This window comes from Diplotaxodon limnothrissa, linkage group LG5 (genome assembly GCF_057381915.1).
Source record: "Diplotaxodon limnothrissa isolate DT_005_m linkage group LG5, D_limnothrissa_male_GT1.1, whole genome shotgun sequence".
Taxonomy (NCBI): domain Eukaryota; kingdom Metazoa; phylum Chordata; class Actinopteri; order Cichliformes; family Cichlidae; genus Diplotaxodon; species Diplotaxodon limnothrissa.
Window position 1 is genome coordinate 38,592,571 of NC_140600.1, and position 18,275 is coordinate 38,610,845.

Sequence of the window (18,275 nt, forward strand, 5' to 3'; positions counted from 1 at the left end):
AAAAGCTGCAGCAGACCCAGGTGGACGATAAATTAAGATACCGTAGAGGGGCTAATCTCTTCCAATTTTTATCATGATCATCTCGAAAGAATTGTAACAGCTCAAAGAGATCATCTGGCATAAAAATGTCTTTTTAAAAATTACAGCTGTTCCACCTCCTTGTCCAGATATCAGAGGTGCACAGAGAAATGAACAGTCTGCGGGACAAAGCTCTAAAAGACGTGAGACTTCATTCTCACGTTGCCACGTCTCATAAACATGAAGTCAAGCTTCTTTGCACAGAACAAGTCATTTAAAATATAAGACTTGTTGGCAATTGAGTGGGCATCAATTCACTTTTTTGCATCCCACCGGGACAGGGGTAGAGTCCGCACAATGTGGTAAGCCACACAGCAAATCAGGGTTCCTACTGCAATAAGCCATGTCTCCTCCCACTCATGAACTGAGAATCTTTTTTGTTTTAGATGCATTTGTAAAGTATTGCATCATGGAGCCACTTAAAGAATCACCTTAAATTAAAAACAATACAAAAAAAACCCAATATCTTGGAAATTGTTGACTATCAGGGAGCCTACAATGTAATGAAAACCACTGAAGAAGTCCGCAAACTACACTGTGTCAAACCAGTGTCGCTGAAAAAATAGACGATATTTTATGGATAGGAAGTGTCGTTGTCAGTGTTGCATTACCCTGAAAAATGTGAACTTGGTGAGGTTAATTTAAACTACATTTTAAATCACAGAAGACAAAGATTTAAAAAAAGAATTTCAAAACTGAAGCGATGTCAGCGATTTCAGTTGTGGCTGATAATTTCCTGCTATTGCGTTTCTGTGGGTTACAGGAGGTGCAGGAAATGAAAACAAAAACAGCAGCAGCTGTACATGCTACTGCTGAGCTGTGTTGCTGTTAGAGTTATAATAACAGAACTGACTTTTTACAGGAATGGGTCTTGGTTGGAAATCAGTTTATCATGTTCGTAGTGAGAACAAACAATTATTTATTTCAGTCACTCCACTTAGAGAAGGACCATGTGGTTTAAAATCAAGACTAAGTGTGTTGATCAAGCAGCAAACTTTGGGGATAATAAATGATGCCAATGTGGAACTAACACAATCTATAGTTCCTCTAATAGACTATGTGCACCTTAGCATATGCTGCTTCCGGTGGGAAAACTGTATAGCGCTTTGTTTCCAGTGCGATATTCGTGCCTTGTTTACGGTCAGGTTTCCCAAAACAAGTCAACCAAATGGATGAATCAACAGCAATTTACATTTCTCTAGATGTCTTGGGCATTTACCAAATATATCTGTAGATGATGTTCATTGTCTTCATCGTGATATTTTTTCCCCCCGAGAGAAAGGATTATCGAGGGTGTTATGTTCTAAAAATAACCCACAATAGGTGAAATCCACAAAGTAGCCAACTTTATTTTTTACAATTATTTTAGATGTTTTAAGGCTGTAAACCCCTCACTACACACTTTATACACGTCTCCCATACAGACATGAACATTTTCACACTTTTCTCTCTTGTTTCTCTCAAGGTTCAAACCTTTGTAGAAAGATAAGTCCAGTATTATTGAATGAAACCAAAGATCAAACCCTGTTTTCAGGTCCAGAGCATGGGAATAGAGCAGCTGCGAGAGAATTCAACACTAACGAATCAGAAGTCCAACTTTTTGCGCTTCCTCTGCCTTTTGGATGCTACCGCAGGTGCCTTTGGAAAACGTTTCGTCGGCATTGTGTTTGTTGGGGGGAACCTTACAAACATACAGTACTGCACTTCAGAGTCTCACTGCTAGCGATCAATGTAGCGATTCTGTACAGGAGAGACGGCACGGAGGAGATCGACAATGATCTACAACTGATTAGGAAGCAGAACACAATGCACTGTAAAAAAAAAATAAAAATGCAAAAGTGCACTAATAAAAATCAGCGAAATAGGCCGCAAAAGGTGAACCATGTTATAGTGAAGGACCGCTGTAATTTTGAAGGTAAGTCACAACATACCCTTTGTAAATACTAATGTATAGAAACCCTTACCAGCAATCATTCATTAATTTTTTGTGTGGCTTTTTTTCACGGTTTGTTAACATGCTGTGTAGGTGTGTACTTGACTAGCTGATATCGACATAACGGGGGAACATCTGGTTTGACTATTGTTCACCTTTAGCTTGAATACTGAACATTTGCCTGTTTAAATCATAATAACTGTCACTATACAGAGATGTGCTTCTGAATGTGGACGATGTGTCTTCTGATTCTGTAATGCAGTTCTGCTTTTGTTGAGTGGTGTAAACAAACAATCGATTGTACACTCTTCAAACGTCAAAATTGATCATTAGATTTTTTATGACACATCAATGGTGATTGTTCCCACCTTCTGCTCTTTGTAATTTAATGCGATCTTTGTGTTTTTGTATTTTGGACATGATTTTGGAGTCCATCTTCACAGTAGCAACTGACTGCAAAATAAAGTTACGGGAAATGTACAACTGTACATCCGGTCTTAAAACAGGGATGGCTGCTACTAAAAATCCCTTTCTTCACATCAGCTGTATGCGGGTAACTCTTTTTAAAATAATGATTGCATTTCTCACAGTTAGCAGCTGCTGTGACTGCAGCACCTTTTGTGTGGTGCAGCTCATCCACGTTTGCGCTATTTCATTAGTACATTTATAGTATTATAGTCTTTCTCAGCATTGATGAACAGATATTTGTGTGTTGCAGTCATATAGTTCAAAAATACAGCTTGCTAGAATTAACTAATAATTTTGCACTACATCATATTATGTAAGTATGATCACCTCTGGTTCCAAAAAACAACCTGACGGTGTCCAAAATCCAAACATTCAGACTTTTAAAAAGTTTAGAAAGAAACAGATGGCAGGTCAGTGGACACATCCATCTTTCATGTTTGGGCAAACTTTAGCTTTTTACGTTAGAAACTACGTTTAAATACGTTTTAAGAATTCCTGTCTTTTGTGGTTTACTGTACATCTCAAAGTGACTCATTTTGTTGATAGTCCTTACAGAATTATAATAATAATTTGAAATAATATAAAAATCGTGACTCACCTACAGTCAGGAACAATCTGCCAAAGAAAACGTTGCTTGTTTGGTTGTCGGGTCTTTCTGCTCCACACCAGTATGTCCCACTGTCATTTAATGTTATTTCTCTCACTGTTATAGTAATTTTATTCTTTGTATCACTCGTAGACAACCTGTTTATGTGAGTCTTTCTGTTGTTTATGAGAGGCTTACATATAGATGGATCTTCTCCCTTACAAAAAAATGTTTTAAGTGAGGAGATATCCTGGTTGTATTTACACCAGTAGGTGAAGTTCTTGCCAACAGTGGCTGATTTCTTTATTGCATCTATAGGAGTAGAAAACAGAAAAAAAGAAAGACATGATATATTTGAGACTTGCTTTCATGTATTATTTAGAAAATGTGTAATACTCACATAGGGGCGCTGGGGATAAGAGGTTAATTTTTACTCGTTTGAGTGAAAATCTTCCCTCATTTGATAACACTGCGCACCAGTAGACACCAGTATCCCATTGGGACACATGACTGATAGAGGCGCTAAAGCCATGGCTGGTGAGAATGAATAATCCTTTCGACTTTTGAGGATCAGGATGAGTTGTTAATAAAATATCTTCACAGGTGAAATTGTTCTGTCTGCAGAAAAACGTGAACCCAGACATGTAATCATCTCCAGGAGAGTCACATGTTTTTTTGTACAAAATGAGATTGTGTTCGTTGGCAGCTCTCAAGCTCTGTAAACAAAACAGTGAAATCAAATATTTGTCATCTTATGAGGACTTGGAATGTTTCTTTCATGTTCAAATTAATTTTCTTTTGGCAATGATTTGAAATACATGGGGAATAGATCTCTTAGGTCTCTCATGATCCAGTTCATTTTTATAATAATAATACTAATACTACTACTACTACTAATAATAATAATGATAGATGTGCTACATTTCTTACCAGGTTCTGGTTTCTCGTCTTTTCTGTCAGTCGAGTTACACTTATCTTTAAGGTCTTTAATGGCTGCCTGGTGATTTTTACTTTTTGTATCATGGTAAAATCTGCCTTCAGTTTCCCACACATCTTTCTCAGAGCTTTGAATGGTTGTTTCATTGGAATCGACTATGTCATTGTCTTGATGTGATTTATTTATTTCAGGATATTTGCAGGTGAATTTAAACCATCCTTGGTGACATGCTTTCATTCCAAAGCTGACCTCGTAACCTACAAATCAAAGAGACAGTTATATTACATCATATTCTGCAAAAGGAATCTCATTCTCATTTTACACTGTCAGCTACACGCAGTCCGGTTTGATCTTAACCTCTATAGTGTCTCACGTTTGTATGTGAGATTTTGTGACTTCTATATCATCAGTGTGAGTCCTCTTGAAAAATCTAAAAAAAATGTGCATAATACATTTTTAAGTAATAAACAGAAAAAAATGCCAGAATTAGCAAATATACAAATTAAAGTATTTCTTCAATTGTCAGAAAGTTTAATAAATGCTCCAGTTAAAAAAAAAAAATTCTGGTAATCATTTCATGGTTCAGACATAAGTGAAAATGCCCTTCCAGTCCAGCACGTCTCAGTTTTTCTGGACCTAATAAAGAAATGCTGTCAGCACAAATATTTGAGCTTATATTGTAAGAAATAATTAATAATAATAATAAAAAAGTGACAGAAAAATGTACGTCCTATAATTATAAATCAGAAATGGTTTGTTAATGCAGAGATTGTTTTCTTTTACTGTGAACCCATTTTTTTCACATAAAAAAAAACTAAAGATCGACATTTGTGTCACAGAAATTACTAGATTTTTACTAGATAGTAGATGAAGTGATGAAGAAGAATGAAAGGCATTATCTAGTATTTCTTATCCCACAGAAATAATATATTTGCACCACAGTGATATGTTTAACATGATGATTTTTATAAAATTTGCACATATTAAGAATTGTCCCTGCACCACATGTAAATGTTTAAATTCATCATTAATTGTGTGTTTATGATTATCACAACTGTGTGTATGTGACAGCAAATTTTTAAGTAAATTTAAATATTGTACACTGTCTTTTCAAAATTATTGTTCAGTTTGTGAGTTTGAGTATTTTATTATTTGCAGCTGGATTTCCTTCAGGTTCACTGTCAGACTGTTTCTACATACAGTTTGCATCCCTTTAGTGTTAAGCGGTCTTAAAAAAGATTACACCACATCAAAAATACGTTTGTTATCTATAATATTATACATTCAGATACACTCTGAGTGTTAATGTGTTAGCAAATGAATGTTTGTACCTGTTGTTATTGAGAGGACGAGTAGCAGCAGAAACTTCATTATCTGGTTTTGGATGTTTGTTTAAGATCTTGAAGTCTGAATTATTTATCTGCGGTTTGTTTCCTGATGTCTTTTTCCCTCCTCAGTCTGTTGGTCTGCAGTGATCTTTCATTAATTTCGGTTTAAGTTACCTAAAATCTTCCTGCCCCACTTTTCAATCTGTCCATTTTTTTTGTCTTAAACAGCTCCTTCCGCTTTGTATGTTGCTTCCTCTAATTGGTGGTAAACAGGAAATAAATGGCGTGTGTGGTGGAGAATCATATCACGCTTTGATTAACGGGAAGTCTTGAAACTGCGTGACAAAAATAGCAGTTTGTAGGTATTATAGAAAACTGCTTTTATCAGTTAGAAGGAGACGGGTTTCTTTTGTTTGCACAGTTCGGTAATGTAAACTGAGCTTCATGGATTTCAACATATAAAGGCGGCTCCTGTTTGACAGTACTAAGCTAACTTTATGGGGGAAAAAAAAAAGTCTGCAACTATACTACTATACTATAAATATAGTAGTAGTAAAGCTGTAGTGATGTTAATATTATGATGAATTGTACTTATGATTAATATAAATGAATCTATGATGGTTCTGCTGGTTTCCCAATCTACCAGCTTGCATTGTTCATTAAATTTTCAAACTAATTTTGAAGAACTTTTTTCCGTCTAGATCGACAAATGACATGTTAATTTAACTGCTGATTGCTGTGCAACTGCTGTGCAACTGCTGTGCAACTCCGACATGGCAAAAAAACAAACCAGCCCTGGCATTTTTGGTCCAGACAGCCCATCATACTTATATATGTCATTTATATATCATTTTGTTTGATTATAGATATTAAAAACAGGTTTGAATCAGGTTGGTACAGTTGATGTTAGTTGGGTTAGTTCTTGCTTGTACCACCAAGTAAGAACTAAGAACCAAATGATAGGAGTGATGATTTCTAAAGCTCAAGGTGTATAAACAGACATGCGTTTTCTCATTGGTGTCAGCTCAATATAAATACACAACAACATTTTATTTAGGTAATAGTTTATTTACAAGAAGCAGGAACAGAAAAGTGTTCAAAGTTTCAGATGTATGGTACATGAAATGGGATTTAAAATCTGATCAGTAAGCCAAGTAAAGATGTGTCGGAAGTTAATCTGGTTCTAGATAATTGCTCTTTACTGCAGGTGGTATTAGTGGACTGGACTTCACTCCATCAGTACAGATAATGTACACTGTATGCTTTAGCTGCAAGGTTGGCGACCCTCAAATAACACTGGAGTGAGAACAATATGATGGGAAAAATGAGACAAGAACATTTTCTCACAGCTTTGTCTAAACGTGCCTGCTGCCACTTCCCCATCAACCTTATGCATGGAAATATCACCAGTTAAACAAAAACAGTGTTTTTAAGTAATTAATTTTTGCTCTAAACAGTGATCTTGTTGTGTTAAACTAACCTCAGATGTTGTAAAAAGTAGCACCCACAGCACATCTGTCTCATTCTCCCCAGTAAAACATACCAAGTAATCTGAACCTCTAGCTGAGGTTTTTCTGTGATCCCTGTAAAATGCAAATCATTCAACATTGGCACAAGTGACTTAGAAGACAAATGCTGAAATCGTTTGTGAATTGTTCATATGTACAGTCTGTCAGTGTTGGGCAAGTTACTTTGAAAAAGTAATTAATTATAGTTACTAGTTACTTCTTCAAAAAGTAACTGAGTTAGTAACTGAGTTACAATATTCTAAAAGTAACTAATTCCCTGAAAAATAACTATTGCGGTACTTAAAAATGTTTAACCCTCTGGGTTCCAGGGTATAATTGGCCATTTTTAACTACTTTTGATGTTTCCTCCACATTTCACCTTTAAAAACTATTTACTTTGTCTTGTTTGGTATCATTCTACTCAGCACAACCTCACGTGTCTGAATTTACAGTCATGTTTTCATTTTGACAGACTGTATTAACACAATTGATCTAAAGTCAGACAAAAAACATAAAAACAGAGTAGAAAAACTTATATTTTTTACTGTAACAACCACAAACATGTTTATTGAATCATATTTCATAACTTTAAATGCAAATATAAATGGTCAATTTTAAAATCCTATGTACAAGTTTTGCAAACAACAAAATTATTTGCATCCATTTACCTTTTACCTTGATTTTTTAAATAACCATTTCAAACTATTTACACAACAATCAGCTGTTCTACATTCAATAAGATGTCACACAAATTATTTGTGCCACTCCAAAAAAATAATTTCTGTCCACTATAAAGGAGAACGTCACAGCCTGATACCTGCAGGTCTGACAGCAGCAGGTGTATCACTCCTGTTTCTACCTGGAGACAGCAGTCGCCTCAGTGTTCTGACACACAACACAAAACTATCCACAACACTACACACTAACTACACAAGACAACACATTAACTACACACTCCAAACACGCTAAACGTCACAAATCTCTCACATCTCAAAACTCTCTCTCTCTCTCTCTCTCTCTCTCTCTCTCTCGCGTCACTCCTAAAACTTTGGGTGTTTTTTGTTTGTTTTTTTGCTCATAAGCAGAGAGGTCTCGCTGCGCTGTCCTTAGACAGTAAATGTGACGAAACTATTGAGGAAAAAACGCCGCGTATATATTTTTTATCACGACTCTGGTTTTACGTGGCCTATCAACACAGTTTATAAACTGGTATATGTCACCTTGTTGCTTTGTCTTGAAGTGGTCATGTGACTGGCTTACCACGACTACTTTATTCTTCCTCAGTCAAACAGCAGCACTCATGTGATTGTTTTGCCCCCTGAGCTCCAGGTGTTGTGCTAGACAGTGATCGTGATTACCGTCCGCAGGAGCGCGCGCAGCTGCTTGAAAAAAGTAACCCATCACTGCAGTCTGTGGGGTTGTTAAAAGGACACCAGGGATGTGTCTCAAAAGTGTTTCAATAAGGAGAGTTCACTTAAAAGAACATGATTTACTGACATAGAGAAATGATTGTATTTGGCAGTCAGACTCCAGCAGCTCATCATGGCAGAACACAATCCCAGCAGTGATAAGTTTTAGGACAGGACCCACCAGAGTCCAGGTGGTGGTGGTGAGGATGTAGACTGAGGTTTGGATGGCTCCAGCTGAGGTGGGTTTGAGGTTGACAGGGGTGGATCGCATCACTGAGAGTCTAAAAGGGAGAATGATGGAGAGTGCAGATTTAAACCAGTGGAGGCTCAGCATCCTGATGTCATTTTATTAAAAATGATGCTGCTATGTGTATTTAAATAAACTTTTCTGTAATTTTTATTTAATTCAGTTTGAGGTAAAGGCTTACTCTGACTTACTGCAACATGAACATGATCAAGGCTTTTTTGCTGAATATGGACTTCACATAACCACGTCAAGAGATTAAAGACATTTCCAGTTTGATTTGAAAATAGATTTCCTTCCAAATCTTGGATTTAACCTATTTTTATCATTTCCAAATATCACAAGATTCCACTAAGAAATGTGGGAACTGTGACCATAAAAATATTACAGTATTGTGTGAATCCTATCACTAGACCAGCATTCATGAAAGCACAAGGACAAACAAGAAACGCATGCAAGCAAATTCATATTTTGTAACCAAAAACACCTCAAGGAAGGAAATGTAGACAGAATTTATCTATGCAACAGAACACCGCAAGTTTCACCTTATCAGACTGGTTTCAAAACATGTCAAGCTCTACGTCAGCGCACTTCCTTTTCAGTTTGGGAGCATGTTGCCAACATTTTGATACACTTGTTTTGCACCTCTTTGTTTTATTTTTAAATTACTATACACGATTTGACATAAATCAGTCAATGTATTTCATATTTCTTCACAGACCTTATTTCTGTCTTGGCTTCAACTTGTTGACTTTTGAGTAGAGAGGCTCCTGTGGAGGTCTGAGTGGGTGTGTGGCAGTCGACGTAGTCAGACTCGTGCTGTGCTTCACAGTCGAATATTTGCAGGCCGATGAGCTGGGTGTGAGGATCAGTGTCTCAGCAGCAGCTATGTCAGAGCTGATCGGAAAGTTGATGGTGGAGTAATGGAGTGAGGCAGGATGGTTTGTAGGATGATCGACGGTGAGATAAACTGTGTTTGTGGCATATTCTGAGCCTGGACTCTGGAAATGCTCCTCTATTTCTTCATAGATATTGTCCTTTCCAGAAAGAGGAGAAGAAAATACAGTTTGAACTGTTTATATTTGATCTGATGAGGTTTACCATCAATCATTATCTGTACGTCTTGAAATTCAAATTGGTGTTGCTAAAACTGTTAAGCAATGCTTAGTTCAGAACGCTGGCAAATAAAATGATATGAAAATGGCCAAAAAAGCTAAACCAGGGATTATTAATCATGCATCCATTAAATCAGTTCACTATTTTTTTTTACTTGGGAGAGCTTTCAATCAGTCAGTGTTAGCAGGTACTATAAGGTCAGGCCTCGGCCGCACAGGTCTAGAGACTGGCGAGTGATGATGTGGCAGTGACTCTACTTTCATGTGTATTCTCTGACTGGTTGCTGTTGGTGCTGGCAGTTGCCAGGAAACTGCTAATTCCCTGGACACAGGGGACTAGAGAGGTGTCAGTGACCCCCCTGGCAACCACAGGTCTTTAGGAAAAAAATATGCATTGACTGATTGGTTGGCATGTGGTTGCTGGCAGCCAAGTATATGGTACTGCATCAGAAACCTCCCTGTGATTGCATGGATCAATACACACTGCCACAGTCACACATAGAGCACCATTCACTCACCTCTTTGATATACTGTGCTGTTGCTTCACTTCCTGTATCCTTTGAAGATGAAAGGCCTGAGAAATCGAAAAGAAACAGAACAACGTAGATTCATTTCGACACATGACTGAACTGAGACTTAACTAGCTCTTCATTTGACATCTGTCAGGATCCAGTGTGTGTGTTGCTGTTTGGCATATTTTTCCACAATGCACTCCGGAAGCTCCGATTCTCACATCCAGCTTTCCTCAACTACGGCTCATCTCTAGTAATAACCTGTCAGTATTTAAGGACCGGCTGAGACCTTCACTTTCCGCCAGATTGTTAGTACCACTGTAGTGCTGTTCGGCCTCCTCTGTCACTGGTCCTTCTCGCCAACTTTTTACCTGCTAGAAACTAACCACCGCCTTCTGCTGCTCACTCCGTCTTGACATCTTAGATCTGGAAATCTCACCTGTCTGCCCCCCTGCTCACGGCAACTTTCTGCCAGATGTATGATTAGATATAGATGTAAAAATGAAGGTAAGTGATAAATGAACTTACGTTTGTAAATAAGGATCAAAACTATCACAACCATCAGCAGCACTGGCAGCAGAAAAGCCATACAGACGGTCAACACGACGACTGCCTCAGAAAAAACAAAAAGAGTCAGGATGACTGGAAACTGATTCACATGCAATCATCACACAACACTGTCCGAGGACGTCGTGAAAATGTCTGTTTGTTTTCTGCGAGATAGTAAATGTACACTCTCACCAAAATTCTTATTCTCATGTGGATGGAGAATACTTCCTTGGTTCAGACCTTGAAGAAAAGGAGAGTGTTCAGAAAGTCGTATGTCTTATATAACTGAAACAACTGACGTTAATATGCAAAACACACAATTTTGAATATTAAGTCTTATTCCTTTAAGAAAAAGATCAAACGATGAGAATCTGTTTGGGGTTTTTTGTTTGTTTTGAGACAGAAATATTTTGAAATCATTTTTCACATCCTGCACAGCAACATATCGTCAAAGGTTCAGCAGTACAGACATTAGACATTATAATAACATCTCTAAACTAAATTCTTCTGTTGCAGTAAAGCTAGTTACAGAGAGTTTCAGATATCGTGCAGATTAAACTGTGCTAAGTAAAGATGTTTAAGGCTGATGGACTCTAGGACTAGTGCCCTCCCAGGTGAAAACACTGACGCTGTGAACGTGTTATATGTTTTCCTTGAATATCAAGAAGACTGCACTGTGAGGGAAAAGTTTTTCTAAAAAGTATTGTGTTCTGAGATTTCCCCTTCATATTAAATATATATAGGAAAATGAATGTTCATCAAGATAAACCTGTAAATATTCACGTCACACCTCTGCAGGTGGTGAAGGTGGTGCAGGAAGACTGAAGCATAAACAGCAACAGCCTCAGAGGTTATTACATTCATACAGTGAACTTTGTCAAGTGCTTTTGCAGAATATACTTTTGCAGACTTTGTAACCGATGCAAATAATGCACCTATTAATTAATCCCTTGACCTGACTTTCACTAGTTCTGATCCAGACCTTTCAGTAGCATTTGAGGTGTGCGTGACTGAACAGATTTGTACAGCCTGCTATGTGGTGCACGCCATGCAGGTAATAGAATGCTAGCATTAGCAGTCTAATAAGCAGATGTGTTTCTGTGTGTTTCATTGTTACAGTGTATGGAACACACAACATGGTGGCACCCAAAACCTTATCAGTCAGACTTCAAAAGTCTAGAAACCAATGTATGTTTTTAATACACAGTTTCTGGTGTAGATCATTATCGATAATATTGATGTTAAATAATTAACTAAAGGTCTTGACTGCACTTTTAAGTATAAGTTAGTAGGGGTGGGAGATCAACCTTTTAAAATGATGTCATATTTTAAGGAAATTTGGGATATTTCTGATGATATGTTAGAGAAAAGGGAAAATTTCATCATCTGCTTGCAGCTTGCAGGCTGCATATTAGGGCAAATATAATTAGGGCATTTTTCACTTTTCCCAAGGATTTGCTATCACTGATGACACAATATTGGGAAAGGAGGACTTATGTGGTGATGCAACATAAGACAAATGCAAAGACAAAAGTGTCCTAGCTTAAGTGTAACATTTAAAATGCTGGTATTTTGTTACTAAACCTTGTAACTCTACAGGTTAAGCCTGCACAGGACTGTCACACAGTAAAATTTAAAAGAAACTTTTATTTATGATGTTGTATCCTGGGTCAAGTTTTTTAACCAGTACCTTAAAGCCTTTCTTAATTTCTATCCATTCTTATGTGCACTAGGGAAACTAAAGACGTGATGTTGTTATATCACAAAATATTACACTGCTATTGCTGTTAATTATGATTGTAGCATAGCCCAAATATTCCACTTATAGTCCAGGAGAAAACAGTCTGTGTTACCTCACATTTCCTTTTGATTTCTGACTGACTACGAGCAAATGTCTTAAAAAGTGACATATATTTTCTTTGATAGGTTGATCTTGACAGTCACCCACACAACAAACAGCACAACTTACCTAGAGTCAAATTAAACCCATCAAAGAAGTCGTCATGTGTTTGATTGTGTTTGTGAGGGACTCTTGCTCCACACCAGTATATCCCACTATCGTTTGCTGTTACTTCTCTCACTGTAATGGTGATACTCCCGCTGTTCTCTTTCATTATAAATCTCTGGTTCACGTCAGGCTCTGTGCTGGTTACTAGCTGTTTGCATACAGTTGAATCTTCTCCTTTGCAGATGAATTTTATACATGAGGAGGCATCCTGGTTGTACTTACACTGGTATGTGAAGTTCTGCCCAATAGTTGATGTCAAAGGTTGAATGTCTGAAGACAAAAAGACAAATATTTGCCTTCAGCTTATCATCCAGCTTTTATCATTTAAACCTGTGATACTGAACATGTGGAATACTCACCTATAACTTTCAGGTGTATTTGTGTGTGTGATAATCTGTAACTTCCATCATTTGATTCCACTCCACACCAGTAATCACCAGCATCCTGTGAGGTCACATGACTGATGGAAATGTTAAAGGCACGGCTGCTGCCTGTGAGAGTAAACGTCCCTTTTGACGTTGATAAAATGTCCTCACAGGTAAAACGGTTCTTTTTACAGAAGAACTTTATGTGGGACTCGTAAACATCTGGATAATCACATGTGATGGTGCTGTTCGCTGTTCTGTACACGCTGAGATATGTTCGCGGGCAGTTTATATGCTCTGTAAACAAATCAGAGAATTAAAGCAGTTTATTTTAAGGACTTGTCAAGTTTCTTTTATGTTCAGGTGACTTTTTGAAATGTCCTTGGCTCCATTACTTTGAATAGATGGGGACTCACTAACTGTGGAAATGTTTTAGAAAAGTTCGTACTGCAGCTCAGGACTGCTCATGAGCCAGAAAAAAAGTTCCCAGTGTTTCCGAAACTCCTCTTTTGTTCTGTATCGATTTTTTAATCAAATATTCTGATTTCCTGTGTGTGCCTCGTCTGGTGTCTGACACAAGGATGATGGTGATGATGATGATATTTCTTACCAGTCTCCAGTTTTCCTTCCTGTATGTCAGATAAGTTCGATCTTTGAAAAAACCTGCACCTGTACTTCCCAAACTCTTGCTCTTTAACATGTTTTATTGTAACCTTGAGATTTTTATTTTTTGTATCATGGTAGAGGAAAAATCTGCCATTTTCTTCCCACACGTCCTTCTTAGAGGTTTGTACAGGTGTTCCATTGGAAAGAACTACATCAATGTTCTGATATGTGTTATTTGTTTCAGGATATTTGCAGGTGATTTCAGCCCAGTGATGGTGACATGCTCTCACTTCAGATTCACAACCTGAAAATGAAAGAAAATCTCTTTGTAAGAATCTGGAGCTGCAGCCACGTAGTCAAAGTCAACATTAATTTCATGTATGTTTGTTCTTGAAATGTATGAGAGAAATACAATATTTAGCGCTTCTTATACCACAAAGATATTTGTACACTAAGACCTGCTTTTGATTTGTTGCCTGGTTCATGATGTCTCATCCATGTAACTATTTAAATTCAGTGTTTGTTGTAGCGATAGACTCAGGGTGCTATGTTCAAATGGTACGATCCGAGATTATCCAATCAGACGTTTTACTTCCTAAAAGCTTTAATAAACAAGGTGAAAATGTGTTATGTAAAAGAAAAAAAATGGTGCACATAATTAATGTTAACATTTTTAAGATGGTATATTTTATTAAAGTGCATGAGCACAATTTTAGTTTTTCTATTTATATATTATATATGATTAAAATGTGATTGTTTGCTTGAGTTGTAAAAACCTTTTTGCCATTTTTAAAATATATGAACAGACTTAAAAAGTAAGAAATTGAAAAAAAATAAAAATAAAAATAAAAAGCTTAAACCATTCCAAAACACATAATCACCTGCAGCATATGTATTGTAATGTAACATTCAGTAGTCTGTTGTATTAACAAGTGTTAGTTATCTTTTTACCTGCCAGTGAGAAGATGAGTAGTAGCAGTAACATCACCGTGCTGCGTGCTGATGCTTCTTTAAGAGTCTGATGTATCCTCGGCTTGTTTGCTTTCACTGGTTTGTCTGAGACTCTCCAGGGTTGTTTCTTGAATTTCACCCGTATGTGATTTTAAACTTTCTTGCCCCACCTTCCTGTCTGTCCTTTTTAATTTTTTTCCTTAAACACAGCTCCTCCCTCTGTGTAACTTACTTCTTTTGATTGCCAGTAAACAGGAAATAAATGCTGTGTGCGTCAGGGTGAATGAGTTGGTGAAAATTTCCCTGGTTGAACTGGAAAGCTGTGACAGCCTGTAACTAAATTGAATATTTTTTCATGACCAAAACAAGACTTCAGTGTTGGGATGATTCAGACACTTAATGTTTTGTAAAATGTCACTCCTGGGATCATTAGATTGCACATTTGATTTAAAAAGAGAGAGGGAAACTGCAGGTTTGGACCTTTTTAGTGATCCAGGTTTGCAGATTTAAGACCTCTAGTTTTAAAAGCTGTTTTTAACTAAACTAAAAGAGTAGCTGGTTTTGCTTATTGGGAAATGATAGCTTGCATCAACAGCTTCAGCTAACTGTAATCTCAGAGATAATTTTGTACAAAAATAAAAACCTGCTTAGTTTCCCTTCATATCACAGACCCGCTGGGGCTAAGACAAGAGTTTTTTTAATACCTCTTTTTTGAGATAATTTATACTCTACTCATATTCTACTCTTTTGTATTCTACTCTAAAAATCTGCCCTTTTTATGTTACGAAATCTATCCCTTTAGTCAGTTCACTATTCCTGTGGTTTATACTACACAGTACGTATATACTTTATTTATATATCTCATTACAGTAGGTAGTCTCATTAGAGTTCAAAATCTCTTTGCATGTAGTAATTTATCTCAAACACACAAAATTAGCCACCACCCTTCAGTATCAAACCACTTCCTCTGATGTTTTCTGTGGTTTACAAGAATGTTTCCTTTTACACGTACAGGTTCAAGGGTTATTGGTCTATGGCTAAAAGCATATTAAGTTAAAGATAAAACGTGCATGATCACCATCGTTTCATTTAATGTACATCTCGCACCAGGGTCACATGAAGTTTGCTGAGGCAAGTGCATAACAGCGACTAACATTACTGACTCAGTGACTGCAGACTTCCACACCTCTTCTCTCATTATCATCAGCAAACACCATCAGTAAAAAACTGCACCTGGATCTTTGTGGTATTTCCGTAGCTGAACAGCTCCTGTAGGTGTAATGTGCACAAGACTTGTATTTGTTGTCCATATCGGTTAGCTCTCATGTTTTTGCAAAAATTGTTACTATCACAGTCTCTTAAAATATGTTTGTTTGTTGTCTTAAAGGAATATAACATGAAAGACAAAACAGTTCATTTATTTTTATTCATTTAATGCTATTTAATATCCACTCTCATGTCATCAACTTACAATAAAACCAGCAAACATTAATGAAACTTTAACACTACATGATCACAACTTTAGAAAAGCAAACAACAAAAACTGCACAGTAGAGAGTTCCAGTCTCTAACATCCCAACAAATGTGTTTTTTACCAGTATACATTCAAAAATCGCCCCTCCACCCCTGACCCTGTGGTACTACTCACTGTGGTAATGAGTTGGCCTAAAATCAAAAAAAGTCCAGTGGATAACAGTGTGATGATGGCATAACATAACACAACATGATTGTCACAAACAGGTCAAAGCAGGTAACAAGGAGGCAGATTCTTATTTCAGCAGAGCACACGGAGCGATTTACGTATCGTTTTTTATAGCATTTTTTTTAATAGCCGCCTATAGCTTGCCCAGGTAACATCAAGGTGTTTCCACGCCAGTCGAGAGATATAATCTCTACAGCGTGTCCTCCTCCTGGTGGGACATGCCCAGACCACCTGACCCAGGAAGTGCCCAGTAGGCATCCTTGTCAGAAGCCCGAATCACCTCAACAACTGGCTGCTTTCAATGTGAAGGAGCCAGCCACCCATCCTGATGGCTGACCTCTTCACCCTATCGCTAAGGGAGAGGCCAGCCGCCCTTCAGAGTGAGCTCATATCCGCTGCTTGCATCCACAATCTCATTCTTTCGGTCACCAGCCAAAGCTCGTGACCAGAGGTGAGGGTGGGGACGTAGATCCACCAGTAAATTGAGAGTCAGGTCACTCTTCACCACGATGAAGCAGAGACATGTTTTTAGACTTCTCTCTGTTGAAGCCATACAGTGAAATGTTTGTCAAATGGTGTTAATGTGATTGTACCAGTGTGTCAGACAGAAGTGTACATTTATACTTGTGGCATATGTGGCGAGACGAGGTTGGGATATAAAGTAAATACTCTTCAGTTTTAAAGAACGACAACGCCACCCTGGGAATTTCACCCAGAGAATACTGGAAATGACACTAAATCACCAAAAAGGCACTTAGGTTCGCTATACTCAATCCAGAGACGAGGTTCAATAGGTTCCATTCAAATAGGCCGAAAGGAGTACAGAAGGCAGTCTTGGGCCTATCCTCTTCCGTAACTGGGACCTGATTATAGCCACTTGCTAAATCCATGGTGGAAAACCAACGGGCACCAGTCAGCGCATCTAAGGATTCTTCAATGCGCGGCAGGGGGAATGCATCTTTCCTTGTCTTGTTGTTCAGTTGCCGATAATCAACACACATGCGCGGGCTGCCATCCTTCTTCTTAACGAGCACAATGGGAGAAGCATAGGGGCTGCTACTCTCTCTAATCACCTCGGCCCCTAACAACTGGTTAATATGCTCTTTCACAACCTCGTACTCTGAAGGGGGGATGCGCCTATAACGCTGCCGCACGGGGATATCGTCTAAGACTGGAATGTCATGGGAGATCAAGTTAGTGCAACCCAAATCAGTGTCATGAGCAGAAAAGACCGAGCTGTATTTCTTAAGGAGAGACCTCACCTGTCCCTGTTCCTCTGCTGACAGTTTAGACAAATCAATCCCTTCCATCTGATCCTGCACAGTAGGAGTGGCGGTGTGAGATGCCATTGTGGCTACGTTAGGGAGTACTTCTGTCACACCAGCGGGCAAACTGACCACATGAACATCTTCCAGGGTCCCTATAACGGTCCTAGGGTAAAGCAAGACCGCCGTAGTCCCTACATTAACAACTGGTATGTATGCAGTACCTCTAACCACTCGAACCAATGCAGGGGATGCTAAAAGTCCAGCAGGCAAGTTAACATCAGTAGGTTCAAATAACACAGTGGCACCTGAATATTGCTCAGAACAGGTGGCGGCCACTACTTTCATTACACCACCCGGAATGCAACATGCTCGCTTACCCCTCACTCTCACATGGCCAGACAAATCCAGTGGGGCTCTTATACTAACGTCATGGCACTTTTGCAGCGCCTGCACAAGGGGTTTAGGGGCCTCTGTGACAAAGCCCAAACTAAACAATGCTTCACCGTGTTGCCCAAAAAGCTCGTGGTAACACTTCCGAATGACATTCATCCCCAATACACCCGGAACCGTGGAAGGTCCTGCACCTGGAGGATCTTTAACGACCAACACGCCACACTGTGGAAGAAACTTGTCACAGAGCTCTACACTTAGCTCGATATAGCCAAGGTAAGGAATGGACAACCCATTAGCCGCTTTAAGCTGCAACCA

The 18,275-nt window shown here is 38.3% G+C and overlaps 1 protein-coding gene across 1 annotated transcript; it reads right to left on the reverse strand.

Annotated features, from left to right (window-relative positions):
* Positions 1-8,428: 8,428 nt before the first annotated feature.
* On the reverse strand, positions 8,429-14,686 carry LOC146632848 (polymeric immunoglobulin receptor-like). Its single transcript, XM_085353563.1, has 7 exons — positions 14,598-14,686; positions 13,651-13,950; positions 13,035-13,337; positions 12,637-12,945; positions 10,125-10,180; positions 9,213-9,528; positions 8,429-8,528 (listed from the first exon to the last, which is right to left on the reverse strand). Exons 1-6 carry the CDS (start codon positions 14,629-14,631, stop codon positions 9,214-9,216), a joined length of 1,317 nt encoding a protein of 438 aa, XP_085209689.1. The 5' UTR covers positions 14,632-14,686; the 3' UTR covers positions 8,429-8,528; position 9,213.
* Positions 14,687-18,275: the final 3,589 nt, after the last annotated feature.

Bases quoted from the DNA above. Each gene is read 5' to 3' on its own strand.
- LOC146632848 (XM_085353563.1), bottom strand. From the start codon at position 14,631: ATGTTACTGCTACTACTCATCTTCTCACTGGCAG. The intron at 13,951-14,597 runs GTAAAAAGATAA...TTTCATTTTCAG, and splicing joins ACTCATCTTCTCACTGGCAG to GTTGTGAATCTGAAGTGAGA. The intron at 9,529-10,124 runs GTGAGTGAATGG...CTTTCTGGAAAG, and splicing joins CAGCACAGTATATCAAAGAG to GACAATATCTATGAAGAAAT.